The sequence below is a fragment of the Cynocephalus volans genome, chromosome 9 (genome assembly GCF_027409185.1).
Source record: "Cynocephalus volans isolate mCynVol1 chromosome 9, mCynVol1.pri, whole genome shotgun sequence".
NCBI classification, from domain to species: domain Eukaryota; kingdom Metazoa; phylum Chordata; class Mammalia; order Dermoptera; family Cynocephalidae; genus Cynocephalus; species Cynocephalus volans.
The window spans coordinates 105,653,247-105,672,230 of record NC_084468.1 but is presented as its reverse complement, the minus strand read 5'-3'; the positions used below and the strand labels follow the sequence as shown (position 1 = coordinate 105,672,230).

At 33.7% G+C, this 18,984-nt stretch overlaps 1 protein-coding gene across 1 annotated transcript in view; it reads left to right on the top strand.

Annotated features, from left to right (window-relative positions):
• PRDM5 (PR/SET domain 5) overlaps positions 1-18,984 on the top strand; it is a 243,976-nt gene that overhangs the window by 130,716 nt on the left and 94,276 nt on the right. Inside the window, exons 8-10 of the mRNA XM_063108707.1 lie at positions 304-388; positions 1,796-1,953; positions 17,900-17,993. Of these exons, the coding sequence (XP_062964777.1) occupies positions 304-388; positions 1,796-1,953; positions 17,900-17,993 (337 nt within the window). The remainder of the gene's footprint in view (positions 1-303; positions 389-1,795; positions 1,954-17,899; positions 17,994-18,984) is intronic.

Here is an 18,984-nt window from a genome sequence, read left to right as displayed (position 1 = left end):
ATATATACTAGGTATAATTTTTTAAAGAGTATAAATTTAATATGCACTAAATAGGTCAGCTATATTATACATTTAAGTACTGTGAATCTTATGTTTTCTTTTAATAATATGTGTTTACTAGGTAACTTATGTTCATTAAATTTTCAGTTTATATAGGATAGTATGAACAAATTAGGGCTGAATTATAATGGATAGTTTGGATATTTTAGTAGCACCTCTCCACATGTTTACATTTCTGCTTGGGCTGTGTGTAATTTATTAGGTTTTAACAGTTGATTTAATTGTCCACTTAACCTTTTGCAGATTCATGAGATATTTGATTGTCAAGAATGTATGAAGAAATTTATTTCAGCTAATCAGCTAAAACGTCATATGATCACTCACTCAGGTAAACAACATTTTTTCATTTATATTGAATTCACTGCAAAAGAATTACTTTTTCATTTTTCAGGAGCTCTAAGAGTGGTAATAAGGAGCCCTGGCTATAACTTCTAGTTTGGCTATCAACTAGCCATTTGATTTTGAACAAGTTACCTAATTCTCTAGACCTCAATTTATTTATAAAGCAAAGGTGATTGGACTAAAATGTTATTGAACATCTTCAAGGTCACTATTTAATTTGTCACTTACTCCTCCTTGAGTCTCAATTTTTTTATTCTTCATCTGTAAAATGGGATATTACTGCCTACCTTTTAAAATAACTATGAAGGTTAAATGAGATTATTTGTGTACCACTCTAGTACAGTGCCTGACATTTAGTAGAGATTCAGCAATTATAGTTCCTATGTTTCTAATTATTTTTACATTCTAACTAAGGTCTTAATAAATGTGAGAAATTTATTAGTACGTTTGAGAACATAAATTTTGAAAGCCATAGTTTCATTTTAAGCAAGTTTGACTGATAGGACTGTTATATAGATTTTTTTTTAAACAAGCTTTTGAAAATAATTTTTGCTCTATGGAGTCTCTTTGTAGAGTTTAGGTCTGTAATTTGACACCATTGAAGTCAGAATGTTTTTAAATATCCGCTTTGTTTGGCGATAGATATTTTAGCGAATTAAAATCAGAGATCGAAAACTGTTACCTTTCAGATATGCTTTGTTTGATACATGCAGCATTTTTAAAAATTTAGTTGTCAACGTTATATGAATATTGCATAAATATGAATTTTACATACCAATCTACTGTATAGTTCCTGCTGAAACTGGAAGCTGTGCCTACATAGAGTCTGTGTGGCCCAGCAAGAGACAGCTCTGTCCTTTACTTCCATCGATGTCAAGCTACTCTTAGCATTTGGGGTTGTGACCCTGATTTAGACTCACACATACTAGCACATTTTTTAACCCGGAAATAGGATATCTTCCTTGAATTTAAACTATTTCTTCTTGCTGCGAAATTGGTAAAGGGCCACAAAAAATGATTACATTGTGTAATGTCGAACATACTGATTATCCTGATTTGAGCATCTCATAATGCACACAGGTATCAATATTTAATGCTGTACCCCCACAGATATATACAATAAATTATGTTTCAATTAAAAAAAAACTTCTTTATATCTAAGCTAGTTTATACATTAAGTTTACAAAATAGGTCTATAAAAAAACAAACTCATCATTTGTGAATTGACTCACATATCTAAGCTAGATGGAAGATGGACTGGGTGGTAGATTTTGTTTAGTTGTTTGACCATGTTTTAGTTTACTTAGTTACAAGTAATATAAGGTAAGGATGGTTCCCTTTTTATCCTTTACTTTTATATAGATATGAGATTGTCTCCACTCATTTTTCACAGAAAAACGACCGTATAATTGTGAAATTTGTAATAAATCTTTCAAGAGGCTCGATCAAGTGGGTGCCCACAAAGTAATACACAGTGAAGATAAACCTTACAAATGCAAGCTGTGTGGAAAGGGATTTGCCCACAGAAATGTTTACAAGAATCACAAAAAGGTAAAAACTTATTCATATATGTATGTATTTTTCTTACTAATTTACCGATATGATTTCCAATTGTTTATCTTTTAAAGAAGTTTTTGTATATCTGGGACATGCCATATGTTTCAGAACAGTTGGAGAAGAACTTGCTTCTACTCTGTAACCACACCCTCAGGCCATAACCCCTTGTGGCCTCCTTTCTCTTTCACTCTCTATTGAAATTGTTCTTTTAAGTAAAATGTCATCCTTTATTTCCAGACTCTCAGCTATTAAATCAGTTTTGTGGGCCTCGGGGTTATACTACTTGCAAAGTCTTTATTCTCTTCCCTCTTTCTATAAGTTTGACACTTTTGCTCATGTTATCTCTTTGAAATTCTCTTCATCTTTGATGTCCTTGTAGTATGCTTTGCTAGGTCTCCTGCCAATTTCTCTGAGTACTTTTTTGGTTTTCCTTCCCCCCCCTTCACCCCACCCCCACCCCGGGACGTTATCCTGGATGCTTTGCCTGTGGACTTCTTCTATGTTTGCTCTTCCTAAGAAATGTCAGCTACATCCATGACTTCTGCAGTCAGCTCCATACTGATGAATGCCAAATGATTTATTTTCTTTAATCCCAAGCTTCAAACCCACATTTTAAACTGCATACTTGTTATATAACTGGGCATCTTTTTAACATAAAGAATTCAGTGTGCCTCAGATAACTTCTCTTGGAGTTTTTTCTTTCTGCTAATGACAAAAGTGTATAATTATCTCGGTCTCTTTCTTCAGTCTTGGCCTCTTTATAAAATTAGAAGCCAGATCATAATGACTCTACACTTTCCGTTATCTCATCGCCTTCACAATCGTCCTTTCCTTTACAATTCTGATGTCCTGGTTACTTCTCATCTGGATCACTTTAATACTCAATTAATTAGGCTTCTTGGTACTAATCACTTCTCACTATAATCCATCTTGCCAGGTAAGTAGTCCCAAAGCTTAACCCTGGTATATCATTCTTGTACTCTGATGTTATACGTAGATTTCCAATGGCTTTATAAACTATGGTATACGTACCTTCTTCTGTCATTAAGACACCATGATCTCAACCTACGTCTTCAGCTTTATATCCTTTTATTCTCTGCCTTAACCATACCTAAAACAGCTTGACATTGCCTTCATGCATGACCTCTCTAACTTCTTCTTTCTCCTTTCTACTAGGATTCTCTTGAAGTTATAATCTGTTTCTTCTGCTGATTTTCGTTTACATTTCTTACACTTTATCTTTGCCCAAGTTCTTTCTTCTGAATGTTTTAGTTTTATCTTTTCTAATTTGTGTAGATAGTAAATAATGTTTGAGTTCAGAAAATTTGTTCAAAGATATTCAGCATCTCAGAAATGCATGTAAAAACATATTAGTGATATGACAGATATTTGCTTATTGATTTCGTTTGGTTGATATATTTTAGAATGCTATTAAATAATATATATATAATCTCTTTTAAAATAACTTGTTACTTATTTTTTTACTTGTAATGTTCCATGGGGATTATATTTATTTCAGTATTTATGGGGACTTTCCAAAAACATCACTTCATCTCTTTTGAAATCATTTAAAAAATTATGATATAAATTTCAGCCTTCCATGCGAACAGAAAAAAATAAAAAGGCAGATTTACCAAAGAATAAACAGTATTGATTGAAAGTGTCCCAAATTGTTTCTGCTGAATTTCTTGCTTACCACCCTTATGTTTAACTCAAGCATTATATGTTCAGGGTCAGGAATGCATTCATTACTGCTGCTTTGGAATTACGTGATTGTAAAAAATTATCAGGCTAGTTTCCTGTTCAGTTTCTGGAACCCACTTGCTCCTGTCTTTGTTGAAATTGATCTATCCACATTTATGAGTTTTTTACAGTTTGGCTTATGTTATATGCCATATGGGAATTTGGCACAGGATCTTTGTACCATCTCTCATACTTCCAACCATAAATCATACGAAAGTAATAATGATGTCTTGGGAAGGATAGAAACAAGGATGCCCATAATTTTCAAAGTGGAAAGCACATTCAGTCCTTCTGCTCCAGACCAACATGTTTCTCACTGTGTTATGATCCTAGCATATGTTTGGTAATGTTAAGTGAAAAAATGTGAACTGTTCTCCAAGAATGGTGTAGAAAAAGCAAATCAATCTTTTCTTCTGTTTTTATTCATCAATGGCTAGTTAGGATACTGAAAATAAGGATGTGCCAAGGAAAAAGGGGGAAAAAAAACATTAAGAGTCTTTCTGATCTTCATTGTGTGGCATGCCCAAGGGTGGTTACTTTAAATAAATCTAATTATTCTCTTAGTTTTTTGAGTTTGTAACTTATGCATTTTTATTATATTTAGATGATTCATTTGGGGTCAGTTCTTTTCTTTTAACATTTAGATTTGCTTGAAAAAAGGAATATTATCTTTCATTGTGATTATGACAGTATATTGTGAAATTCTGAAGGGTTGATTTCTATTTTTAAAACTTTCTTAGTCATTTTATCATCTTGCCAGTTATGTACGCTCAAAAGGTCAGAATTAGTTTTTCTTCTCCATCTTTTCTGATCATCATTTGACCTGATTTGTAGCCGTATTTTAGGATCTAGTTAAAATAAAGATCATTTATCCGAATCTAACTATACTTAGATTCTTTAAATTGCAATTGGACAGACATTTCAGAACCACAGGAGATGGAAACTGGTCAGTTAGTCTTCACTCTTCATTTTGTATCCTATCAAATTTAATGCAAAGCAAAATTTATAGAAGGTATACAGTGCTTCTCTCCTCCTGCTATTAGGATGGATGTTTAGATGGACCAAATTGTCTTGGATCCTGGAGCTGGCAGGTTCCGTCATACTTGCCTGATGATGGAAGTTGAGTACAGAAGGGTTTTGCAATGATGAAGTTATAAACATGCTCCTTGGGGACAGGTGTGGGTCTGTTCAAGTAAAGGACCTTCTTTTCTGACCCTTTACATAGGCTTCCAGGGATAGAACTTTAGAGGCCTATGAGAAAATCTAATCACAACTTCTCCTGAAATAATTCCGCTCAGCCTCTCTTAGTAATGTCTCGTCCAGTCATTTTCAAACTCTGGGCCATGACCACTTTGTGGGTTTTGAAATCAATTTACTGGGTCATGAATAGCCATTAAAATAATAGAACAGAAAATATAAGAGTAAAGGTGATTTAGTGAAATAATACGTGTGTGTGTGTGTTAAATTTCAATATAAGAAATATTTCTTTGGTCCTGGTCAAAAAATTTGGAAGACAATGTAGTTCAGACTTTGCCTAGGTGAAATTCTGTTAGACCTTAAAGAAAAGGACAGGTCTATCCCTAAAAAGATCATGGATTAGGTTTTAAAACCAGAATATATGGCATAAATTTCACATAGTTAAAAAAATACCCTTGGAAATCTCTTAAGACAAGTGCCAAGTTGGAGACCAAGAGACAGTCACTCAGTAATTACATCACAGCCACTTTTTCCTTGAACTTTTCATCAGGGTGCTGTTCTTCAGGTATGCTTTAGGTGAAGTAGTATGCATTCATTTAAAGTGTTATAATCTACAAAACTACCTATCTTTGTATTCTGGAAGCACATTCACAAGGATGAGATGCTCATATTATGAGGGGCATGCAGGATTTGAACATGACAGAGGGAACACCAGATATCAGTCATTATCCAAAGCTCATTTAGCTAATAGCAAATTGCTTACCCTATTTAAATTGTTATTTTTCTTAAGTGTATAATGAGATAGCAAGGCACAATTTATTTAAAACATTTTTTTAGATTTCTTTTTCTTTATTGAGGCATAATTGGCAAATTAAAATGGTATATATTTATGGTGTATATTATGACATTTTAATATATGTATACATTTTGAAACGATTTCCACAATCAAGCTAATTAACATATCCATCACCTCACATAGTTAATATTTTTCTTTTTATTGTAAGAACATGTGAAATCTACTCTCAATTTTAAGTGTTCTCACCACAAAAAATGATAACTATGTGAGGTGATAGTTATATTAATTAGCTTGACATAGTCATTCCACAGTGTATACATATGTCAGAATATCCTCTTGGTCATCATATATATACACTTTTTATTTGTCAATTAAAATAAATAAGATAAAAAAGATGTTTTCTCTTAGTTTTCAAGTATACATTATTGACTATAGTCACCATGCTGTGCTATGCTTGTACATCTCCAGAAATTATTTCTCCTGTCTAGCTGAAACTTTGTATCCTTTGAGTGACATCTCCCCATTTTCCCCTCCCCCATCCCTTCACCCCAACTTCCAGCCTCTAGCAACCACTCTACTGTTTCCGTAAGTTTGACTGTTTTAGATTCCACATGTAAGTGAGATCATGTAGTATTTGTCTTTCTGTGCCTGGCTAATTTCATTTAACATAATGTCCTCCGGTTTATCCATGTTGTCTCAAATGACAGGGTTTCTTTTCTTTTTTAAGGCTGAGTAGTATTCCTTTGTTTATATATACAACATCTCTTTATCCATTTATTCAACTGATGGGTTCTCAGGTTGATTTCATATCTCAGCTATTGTGAATAATGCTGCAGTGAACATGGCAGTGTAGATATCCCTTCGACATACTGATTTCATTTCCTTTGGATATATACCCATAAAAGGGACTGCTGATCATATGGTAGTTCTATTTTAAATTTGGGGGAGAACCTCCATACTGTTTTCTATAATGGCTGTACTAATTTACATTCCCACCAATAGTGTACAAGGGTTCCAGTTTCTAACATATGCACTTTATTTCTCATACTAGACTATAAACTTTGAAGATAGATACTGTACTTTAATTCACAGCACCTGTTGACCACAGTGTGCTTTGAATGTGGCAGGTATTTTCTGAATAGTAAAATCTATGAAAAATTATTCCAAGTAAATAATATTTAAGGTTCTTCGTTAAATCATAGTTGTAAGGTATGAGGTGATTTCTTCTAAATATACATTTGCAATATATGTGGCAGTGTGTGCAGTATTGCCTTTCTGTACACTTTTCTCTTTCTTGCCTTCATGAGTGCATTAATGATCTTGCAATATACTGATAAATCATTGTTGTATTTCTTCTACATTGATTGAGTTTAGCAGCCTGAAATATCTAAGTGTTCTTTAAACCTTTAATTTAAACATACTGCACTGTTCTAATTTTTCTGAACTGTTTCTGACTCTGAGATAAATATTCAGCTTGTAGCCCACTTACTGCCAAGTCAGTGATGTCCTTTTATTCTCTGACCTTCATAGAGGAACCTCCCTCCCAGCTTTCTTCACTTGACCTGCCTAATCTGATATACACTAATATCTTAACTTTCTCATAGCCACAAAGGAGAAATATTGGAGAAGAGGGAGTTGACATTTTTTAATTACATTTTTTATTTTTTTATTATTATTTTTTTTTAGAACAACCACAGGGGTTTTATTGCCCTTTGCTATCTATTTTTTTTTTTTTAATTTTATTTTGTCGATATACATTGTGGCTGACTATTGCTCCCCATCACCAAAACCTCCCTCCCTTCTCCCTCCCCCCCCCAACAATGTCCTTTCTGTTTGCTTGTCGTATCAACTTCAAATAATTGTGGTTGTTATATCTTCTTCCCCCGCCCCCCGGTTTGTGTGTGTGTGTGTGTCTCTGTGTGTGTGTGTGTGTGTGTGTGTGAATTTATATATTAATTTTTAGCTCCCACCAATAAGTGAGAACATGTGGTATTTCTCTTTCTGTGCCTGACTTGTTTCACTTAATATAATTCTCTCAAGGTCCATCCATGTTGTTGCAAATGGCAGTATTTCATTCGTTTTTATAGCTGAGTAGTATTCCATTGTGTAGATTTACCACATTTTCCGTATCCACTCATCCGATGATGGGCATTTGGGCTGGTTCCAACTCTTGGCTATTGTAAAGAGTGCTGCGATAAACATTGGGAAACAGGTATACCTTTGACTTGATGATTTCCATTCCTCTGGGTATATTCCCAACAGTGGGATAGCTGGGTCGTATGGTAGATCTATCTGCAATTGTTTGAGGAACCTCCATACCATTTTCCATAGAGGCTGCACCGTTTTGCAGTCCCACCAACAATGTATGAGAGTTCCTTTTTCTCCGCAGCCTCGCCAGCATTTATCGTTCATAGTCTTTTGGATTTTAGCCATCCTAACTGGGGTTAGATGGTATCTCAATGTGGTTTTGATTTGCATCTCCCGGATGCTGAGTGATGCCGAGCATTTTTTCATATGTCTGTTGGCCATTTGTATATCTTCCTTAGAGAAATGCCTACTTAGCTCTTTTGCCCATTTTTTAATTGGGTTGCTTGTTTTCTTCTTGTACAGTTGTTTGAGTTCCTTATATATTCTGGATATTAATCCTTTGTCAGATATATATTTTGCAAATATTTTCTCCCACTCTGTTGGTTGTCTTTTGACTCTTTTAATTGTTTCTTTTGCTGTGCAGAAGCTTTTTAGTTTGATATAATCCCATTTGTTTATTTTTCCTTTGGTTGCCCGTGCTTTTGGGGTCGTATTCATGAAGTCTGTGCCCAGTCCTATTTCCTGAATTGTTTCTCCTATGTTTTCTTTAAGAAGTTTTATTGTTTCAGGGTGTATATTTAAATCCTTAATCCATTTTGAGTTGATTTTAGTATACGGCGAGAGGTATGGATCTAGTTTCATTCTCCTGCATATGGATATCCAGTTATCCCAGCACCATTTGCTGAAGAGGCAGTCCCTTCGCCACTGACAAAGACCCTCTATAAGTTAGGTATAGAGGGAAAGTATCTCAACATAATTAAAGCCATATATGCCAAACCCACTGCCAATATCATCCTGAATGGGCAAAAGCTGAAAGCTTTTCCTTTAAGAACAGGAACTAGACAAGGATGCCCATTCTCACCACTCCTATTCAACATAGTGTTGGAAGTACTAGCCAGAGCAATCAGAGAAGAGAAGGAAATAAAGGGCTTCCAGATTGGAAAAGATGAAGTCAAACTGTCCCTGTTTGCAGATGACATGATCCTATATATCGAACAGCCTAAAACCTCTACAAAAAAACTGCTGGAATTGATAAATGATTTCAGCAAAGTAGCAGGATACAAAATCAACACACAAAAATCAGTAGCATTTCTTTTCTCCAATAGTGAACATGCAGAAAGAGAAATCAAGAAAGCCTGCCCATTTACAATAGCCACCAAAAAAATAAAATACTTAGGAATTGAGTTAACCAAGGAGGTGAAAAATCTCTATAATGAGAACCACAAACCACTGCTGAGAGAAATTAGAGAGGATACAAGAAGATGGAAAGATATCCCATGCTCTTGGATTGGAAGAATCAACATAGTGAAAATTTCCATACTACCCAAAGTGATATACAAATTCAATGCAATCCCCATCAAAATTCCAAAGACATTTTTCTCAGAAATGGAAAAAACTATCCAGACATTTATATGGAACAATAAAAGACCATGCATAGCCAAAGCAATGCTGAGCAAAAAAAATAAAGCTGGAAGCATAACACTACCTGACTTTAAGCTATACTACAAAGCTATAATAACCAAAACAGTATGGTACTGGCATAAAAACAGACACACTGACCAATGGAATAGAATAGAGAATCCAGAAATCAACCCACACACTTACTGTCAGCTGATCTTTAATTACATTTTTTAAAGTTTGCTTTTTTTCCTTTTCAGTAGACATCTATGAAAATAAATTTTTAACATTATACATGAGTGCATGATAACCAGTTATGCAACTTGGGTTGTAATCCTCCCTACCAGCCACCTTCTCCTTGCCTGCCACAATTCCTGTACCCTCCCCAGTGGATATACTTCTGGGCTTTCCCCAGTGTATTAAAAACGGTGCACATTATTTTTACAAATTATTTCTTAGTTATTACCACATCATTTGAAGGCCAGCAATCTTAATAACTGGAAGATATTTTGTAAACTGAGTAAAACACAACTTTTATCCTCCGCATGATAACTTTGACACACTTTAGGTTACAAATTGTAGGGGGTTTGAGTATAGAAGATTAAAAATGAGAAGGTGAGTGTCTTAGTCAGTTTGGACTAATATAACAGAATACTCTAGACTGGGTGGCTTAAGCAACAAACATTTATTTCTCACTGTTCTGGAGGCTGGGATAGTTCAAGATCAAGGCACCAGCAGATCTGGTGTCAGGAGGATGGGAGGTCAGAATGGGGAAAGGTAACCGTTTGAATAGGAAAGAGGGAGTGTGATGTCATTCAGTGGCCTGAGGCTGAGAAGAGATTCCAAAGTGGTAGATCAGATGGGAAGTTTTCAAGCGAAATGCTCCACCATCCAAGACACCTCCTTCATCTCCCTAGTAAAATCGTCAGTTACATTTATATTTCATACTGATGGTTTTGTATAAGAAGTTGTTCCTTTGCGTAGAGTTTGGAGAAAAGTACAAGGCTTCAGCTAACCATCTAGGAGATAAGTATATTTAAAAGTGAATGGTTTTATGACGTATATGTATCATTCAGGAACTAATTTCTTTGCCTTAGCATATTACTTGGAGGGCTTTTCATGTTGGCTCATATAAAGCTATCAATTTTCTATAATCACCTTTAGTTTGAACATTAGTGCAGTGAACATACTTTTACATAAAACTTTATAACTATGCAAAGAATGTTCTGCAAATTGATCTTAGGTATGGAATTTCTGGGTCAAACAATGAGGTTTTTTTTATGTTTTGATTACTCCTACCTAGCCCCTTTCTGAAATAGTTGTATTTTATCTTAGCAGTGTATGAAAGTGTCCTTTTATCTGTACCATCATCATTTGATTTTATTAGTCTTTCTGTTTTTCAGTTTGAGAATTGAAAAGCAATTCCTACTGCATTTTGGCAGTGATGGGTAAAATTGTGCTTCTTTTTATAAGTTTATTTTCCATTTACATTCCTTTTGAGAAATGCTCGTATATACTCTTTGCCCATTTTTCTATTGGATTACCTGGCTATTGACTGATTTCTAGGAATTTTGTACATATTGTGAATATTAAGCCTTTGCTATTTTTGTTTCTAATTCTTGCCCTATCTACCATCTTACATCTTTTGAATGAAGAGTTTTACCTTTTTATGTTGTCAAATATTATATGGATTATGAGTTTTATGGCTTAAGTCTTTATAGCTTTTGTGTTTTATATTTTATTTAGAAAAATGTCTTACTTCAAGACTATATAAATATTCATCAGTGTTTTTAAACTTTTTGTTGTTGTTGTTAGTATTATAACTCATCCAGAATTCATTTTTAAGTATGGAATGAGATACTTGTTTATAAAACCACTGCTGTCATATTGTTGAATTGTTGAACTCCTCATGTATAAATCTATTTTTGGACTCCACTATGTTCCATTTAATCTCTGTTCTCTTGCAGTATCATACTATTTTAATAATTGAAGTTTATTGTGCATTTTAATATCTGCCGGGCAAGGCCTTCTTTGTAGTGTTTTGTTTGTTTGTTTGGGTTTTTTTCCCCCCCGAGATTCTCTTATATGATGTTTTGGGCAGATTAATTTTAACAAATAGACTTCTGACCGCTGCTTCCTTTTGATCTTCCTAGAGATTGATATCATATATTTAAAAAATAACCCCTCACCACAAAAACTCTTTCTATAAACACTTGCTTTTGTGGATTACTTGGTTTAGAAATGTTTTGTTCTTCTTCCTTTTTGGTAGGAAAAGGAAGAAACAAAAACATAGCTCATTTTCCTCTGTAGTCACCAAATTAATTCCCCCATACCAGTATATTTTGTATTTTTCATGTTTTGAAACATGTTAATAAGTTTAAAACATGGAGATCCTTCACTTCTAATTTATCTGAAATTCTCCCAAGCTTGGTTGACTCATTTCCCATCCCATGGTTGCTATTAGCGAAAGATTAAATCAAAGAGGTTTGGTAAAAAACCTTAGATAGGTTAGCAAGAGCGAAAAGATGAGGTGCTGGCTTGTCACAGTAAGAAAGAAGACAAAAATTTTAAAAAGTAGACCCTGTGCTTCATAGAGCATAGCAAACAGGGAAATACCACATGAGGACAAGAAGCATGTGAACCCTCAGTGCACAAGGTAATGGATTTTAAATGATGTCAGCAATCTTAGTAAGTAGATAATGTAAGTTTAGAAGCTAAGTTAAATTAGGAGGAAAATTAATACATTTTTGAAAAAGAGATTAGATTCTCTTCTCTCTTACATAGCAATTTTTATCATACCAGAAAATACCACAACCCTGAACCAATGAAAGCTAGAAATGTACAAATGAGAACTGTGTTGCAATTAAAATATGCTAAAGTGCAGTATTTTCAGTAGAAAATAGGTTTTGAACCTAATGTCTAATTTTGGATGTTTTATATTTAAAATTAGAAATTGACTGTAAACTCTGATACTTTGACTTTAGCTTATACCTGTATTATCTTGAAAAATAGATTAGGTAGTTTTTATGAGGGTTTCATTGAGAATATGTCCTCTGGCAGTGTTGACCCTTCAGATAACTAGATGGTGGCTTAAACACATACACACATTTTAATATTTGTCTGTCTGTCTGTCTGTCTATTTTCCTGGACCCAATATTCACTAACTGTTTGCAATCCTATTATCATCTTAGCATCTGTAAAATTTCTAGGGATTTATATTATATAGAAAACTATTTCCTATTTAAGAACTGACATTAATATTTAGACAGTGTAATTTTTTATTGAAGTAATTGATTATATATATGTGTAGGGTACAGAGTTGAATATCTATGTTTGTATATTGGCTCAAACATCAGTGCATGATGATCAAATCAGGATAATTAGCATATTCATAACTACAAAGCTTAATTTTTTCTTTGTGATGAGGACATTTGATCTCCTCTCTTCTAGCCATTTGATAACATGTAGTAAATTAGTATTAATTATAGATGCCTAGCTTGACTGTACACCAATAGAACTTACTCCTTTTTAACTAGATGTTTTATATCCATTAACTTAACTTCTCACTATCCTTCCCTCCACCTCCCCCTTTCCTGCCTCTAGTGATTATAATTTTTTTGATAGGACTTAAGTTCCTCCATTGTTGTTTGTCTGTTTGTATTCTAGGAGTCTGCATGTGTTTCTCAAAGGATGACACATAAATCTCAATGAAAAATTACCAATTTATTTAGCCATCCTGGAAAATAAGTCATCCACTAGAGGAGCTAGTATAGTTACTATGAGTTGTTATATAAGAGTTATTAAAATTAGGATGCCTATTTTTATTCAGAAAATTCTGCTCTACAATGACTGGGATGAGTGTGAAAACTACATCTTCATGAATGAAGCTACAAGTGTCTGTTATCTGGACAGTTTTGTGAAGTGACATGGTTCCTGTTTCAATATATTTAAAGAGCTTCATTCTAGAAGAGAAAATAAACTTGTTCTGTGTGGCTCTAGATTAGCTATAATAAGTGAGGGCCATTGTAAAGAGGCAGAACTTTTCAATTAATAGTCAAGTCAGCCAGCTTAGGAGGTCATGTGTTTGTTCAAAGAAGTGTTTGTTAGAAGCATCCTTGATTAGAAATATGAGATGCCATTTCTCAGCAGTGTTGTAGAGGAGAGAGTTCCCTGTGTGGGAATCTAAATTGCTACCTTCCAAGGTTTCTTCTGAAAGTCTATGGTTATTCCTTTCTTAGCAAATTCCCTTTAGCCTGATCTGGGTATATTTAAGGCTGTGGGAACTCAGTAGCTGGCTCCACGGGGTTCTGGCTTTGTACTAATGGAGTTGTGACTTTCAAGCAGTGGAAAGTTTGGGCTTGGTTAAGCAAGGCTATCGTTCTGTAGGAACATCATCTAAATTTTATAATCTTTTTGTTTTTTAAATTTTTTTATTGAAACATAATTGATTGTACATATCTATGGGGTACAGAGTAGAATATCAATACCTGTGTGCAATATGTGATGCTCAAATTAGGATAATTAGTGTATTCAACATTATACAATGTAATCATTTTTTGTCGCTCTTTACCAATTTCTCTTTAACCTCTCCTCCATCTCCCCCTTTCCCACCTCTAGTGGCCTCAGTTCTGTTCTCTCCTTTTGAAAATTCAACTAATTATTGTGATTGTTGTACCTTCCTTTCTTCCTTTTTTTAATTTTAAATTTTATACTCTTAACTTCTGTGTGGAATGAGCTGCCCGTTACTGTACTGAGCCTAATTTAAAGAAACTGAATTCTTCAGCATCTCTCCAGTTTCTATTTATTTTTGTGAGGAGGCCTTTTAAAGAAGGTAGTTATAAATTTGACAGTAAAATTTTAATCTACAGACCTTGCAAACAGCCAGATGACATGCATTTTATGTAGCTTTAGGTTTATTATGTGGCCCAGTGGGACAGTAATGTGCTTATGATATGCAGACTTGAGTCTTCAATAACAAAACTTTTTTTTTTTTTTTTTAAGAATAGTTATAAGAAACATATCTCTGGAATATTTTCTCCAAATTTATTTTATCTTTAGTTATTTCTCCTAATTTTATGATCCTTTTTTTTTTTTTTTGCTTTCACATGACCTGAAGAAGAAATATCATTACCAGTGAATACTGCTACTGTGGAGCAATATATATTACTGATAGTCAGGATTATAATTTTTAATAGTGAATGGCCCTGATAAGTATTTTATTTTACTGTCATGAAATTAATATTTGATCTGTGTGGCTAGGAATGTACTAATTTGGTAATTTTTGTACCTTATGCCAAAAACCTTCTGAAGCATTTTGGAGACATTTTAGTAGGTGTTATAAATAGTGCAATAAATTTCCTTATGTGTTTTCTACATCTGCAATAGTAATCAGATTTGGTACATAAAAAGAATTGGTGGTATATAAAAAGATGTCTTTCAAAGTGCATGTTCACGGTCAAGTTCGTTTGTTACACTGGCAGATATTGGTGTCATCAGAGACTTGGCATTTAAACAGGATGTTCTATAGCCGAAGGATCATTCAGTTAATAAATCAGTGAAAAGTATTCCTCAGAAATGAAAAATTGAAGGATAAGGCACCTTTTAAAAAGCTTAATTTTATTTGGTACTTGTAAGCTATATTATATCTTGGAGACACAAGTCCTCTATCCACAACTTGCAAGCATTGTACTACCACCTTACTTAAACGAGATGACCTCGCAGGGTCTTCTTATCAATTGAACACATGGGTTCTCTGCTATGATTTTCCCATGTTATGCCATCCCAACACAGATAGTGGTGTTGGAATCTTTTTTGACAAAAGTACTTATAAATATTCACCCGGCTATGTACTAATATCTTACTACTTAAAATATGCTGTTGACTTTAGGCCAATATCTAGATGTAGCTTTGGTTCAGCATAGTTGAAAGGCATTATGCTCTCCCAAGTTCTTTAATAATTAAGCTACTAAGTCATTTCTGTAAGTTGTTTTGTCCTAGATTTGGAAAAAGAGAACTAATGATTTAAGGTGGAATATAGTATTTTGGGAAGACTGAAGCAATCCTATGTTCCAATTTAGATGCTCTAAAAACCAAATCTTTTCTTTTTATGATAATGCTATCTACTCATTTTAGAAAATTCAAACATCAAAGAAAGGTATGAAGGAGAATGTAAACATTCTGTCATATACCACTCTCTACTTTCCTATGAAAACCCTCCTCAGTGTTTTTTAGAACATCTTCCTAGTCTCCATTCTATGAGTATATATGCATAGGAGTAGATATGTATGTACTCAAATGAGTGGATAGTATTATCACTTAAATGACATTCTATACATAACGCTTTACATTCTGCTTTTGACACTCAAAGTATATTATGGATAATTTTCCGTATCAAAGAAAATAAATGTATAATTATAATATCCACTATAATTTAGTTAACCAGGTTTATATATTTTTTATAGGCTCTTAGGAGTTTTCCTTTTTTTAAAAAAATTTTAATTGTACAAACACTTGTCAGATATATTTCTATAAAGGGAATTGGTTAGTCAAGGGGTATGTACATTTGTCATTTTGGTACATAGATCCAAATTGCCACCCAGAAAATTTACATTCACAATTGGTATATGAGAGAGTCTGTTCTTACCCTTTACTCAGCACTGGATGATATCCATTTTCTTCATCTTTGACAATCTTGTATACCACAGAGAGTATCTTTGTTATTAATTTTTCATTCTTTCGTTGCATTTATGGCTTTAAATAGTAATATCATATGTAATCTAACATCTCCAGATTTTATACCCCAGAATGCAGACTTGAACTATTTTACTGCCTACTAGACATCTTTTAACAGTCATTTGAACATGTCCAAAATTGAACGTCTTATCTTTCACCAGACTTGTTTCTCGCCTGCTTTTTTATACATCTGTGGCTCAGGTCACAAATCTTGTAGTCATGCTTGCTTCCTGCTTTCTGTGTCTCATGCTTCATATCCAAGTCCCTCCACAAAACCTGCTCACTTTCATAAGATATCCAGAATCCTACTACTACTCTTTACATCTCTGGCTACCACCCTGGTACAAGCCTTCATTACCTCTTGCTTGGTTTATTACTGTTGCTTCTCTGGTTTCTCTGCCTTTTGTTGTCCCTTACATCTTGTTCTCACTGTAGCGGCCATAACATCCTGTTAAATAAGCATCAAGATGATGCTTAACATGCCACCCTTTAGAGATGGTATGTCTCTCTTATGCCACACTTTAGAGATGGTACATCTCTCTCAGAGTAAAAGATGAAATCTCTGCAATGGCCAGCCCAGCCCTACATGATTGGTCTCTCTCCCCTACCTCTCACATTTCTCTGACCCCCATCTCTCCACTTCTTTTTCCCTTTGTTCATTTTAATTTGGAGTTTTTATCTTTTTTTTATTAATGTACCATCACTCTTTATATTAGCAGTATTAAGGTTAAGTTTTATGTTGCAAATATTTTCTTTATTTGTCACAAAGGTTTTTGCTTTGCAGTTTTAAATTTATATCTCTCATCTGAATATCTGGTTTTCTGCCATGCTTAAAAAGCCTTTCTCCATTCAAATATTGTTTTAAAATTTGCTTATATTTTCTTCTAGTACCTTGAGGGTTTTATTCTTCACTTTAAAAAAATACCTGAATTGATGTGGTATTTATCTCATTTGTAAGACGTGAATAATAGGCCCAACTTAATTTTTTCCTGAATGTCTAGATCATTGCCTCAAAAGCATTTATTAAACATTCTACTATTTTCTCATCAGTATGAAATGCTGCATTTTCCTACCATATATATTTTATGTAATGAAAGAAACCTACCCTTTTTTCTGTTTTATTGATGTATATATTTCCATACTATCATTTTTAATTTCTGTAGCCAATAGCACATTTGAATATTTGTGATTTATCCTGACTTTTAAATATTTGTTTTCTCCACCTTTTCTCTATATTTTCACAGCTGAAAATAAGCATGATAATCCCTTTCTTGACAACATTATGTTAATAGGTAATGCTTGTATCTCAAATATAATGTCCATTAACCAAAGTGTGTAAGTCAGTATGATGTGAATAAAGTGATTTTCCTTTAAATTATTTTCTTTATTTTTATACCACATATATTATAAAAACCCATCAGTTATATGATTTGTTTTATTGTAATATGAGAGCATAGTTCAATTTGGGGGTTTATTTTTATTTTTAGTGTTTATATGTATATTCAGATTAGCACTTTGAAATAATAGGAAACATTTCCTTTACTATGTGTCAAATTTTTAGTTAATGTGAGAGTTTGAAAATAAAGTTTTTCTCCTGTGAACACAGCACATTTTGTTCACGGTTTTATGGTGGGAGAATGTCACGAGAAGAAACAGGATATTGCCTACCTGCCCTTCTTTCTCTTTCACATCATGAATCCAAGACCCAGTGATTGTATGACTAGTTGATTCTAGATCCTTCTGACTCACAGAGTCTTTCTTCTGCAGACCCACTCTGAGGAGAGACCATTCCAGTGTGAGAAATGTAAAGCTTTGTTCCGGACCCCATTTTCTCTGCAGAGACACCTGCTAATACATAACAGTAAGTCATGATTTAGACCGTTAAGAACAAAAGGAATTGCCTCACATTTGAGAATAAGCTTTGAGAATGTAGGCATCCCAGAAGTGCACCTATAAGTAGTTATGTAAAATCTGCTTTTAAACATAAAAAGGAGCAATAATTCTGCCTTTCACTTTTTCTTCCTTTATCTTTGCTTTTTTTTTCCACAGTAAGATTAATCATTTTATGAGATATTTCATTTCATGTCCTTTCTTCCAATTTTTTAAAGTTTATATATAAAAATATTTCCTATATGCAGTAAGGTATCTTCAACTTTGTTTTGAAATAGATGTTTTTGTTCCCTTTTAAATGTAGCGATTAAGGAAACATGTCTTACTCTTTAAAACATGCAGATAATTGGCATGATTTTATTAGCTCACAAACTTTTAAAGTTGGACAAGATCAGAGTGCATATCTAATCTAACACCTAATTTGAGAAGAATTTAAAATATTGAGACTCAGAGAAGCATAGTGACATACTCAGGTCCTCACCGTGCTGAGGAGCAGCATCCAGGTCTCCGCTGGTCAGGTGCTTTTCTTACTTACTATATTGCCTCTGATTTTTTACTTCTTTTGGCAGAGGCTTCTTTTTCTTTCTTTTGGATTAAGTTCTACACAAACACACATAAAAGTTACATTCAGAGCTATTTTTAGAATACCGCAGAATTTTTAGCCACGTCATTGAAAAATATTACTGAAAAGAAAGTGTTGTTGCTAAATTGAGTTTTAATGTGGGTTCTCTGTCAAATGTTGAAGTAACCAGAGATTTACTATACAACTATATCTAAAATTAAAGAAAAATTGAATAGCATGGGTAATATTTATATTTCTTACTTTTTATTTGAGTTGCTTACTCAGTAGAAAATATTCTATACATGTGAAGTTCCTACTGCTGTTTAAATATTTCTGAGGAAAGCAAAACAGTTCCATCAGTCTTGATGACTGGTTCTATAGGTCAGTGTCTTGGAATAAA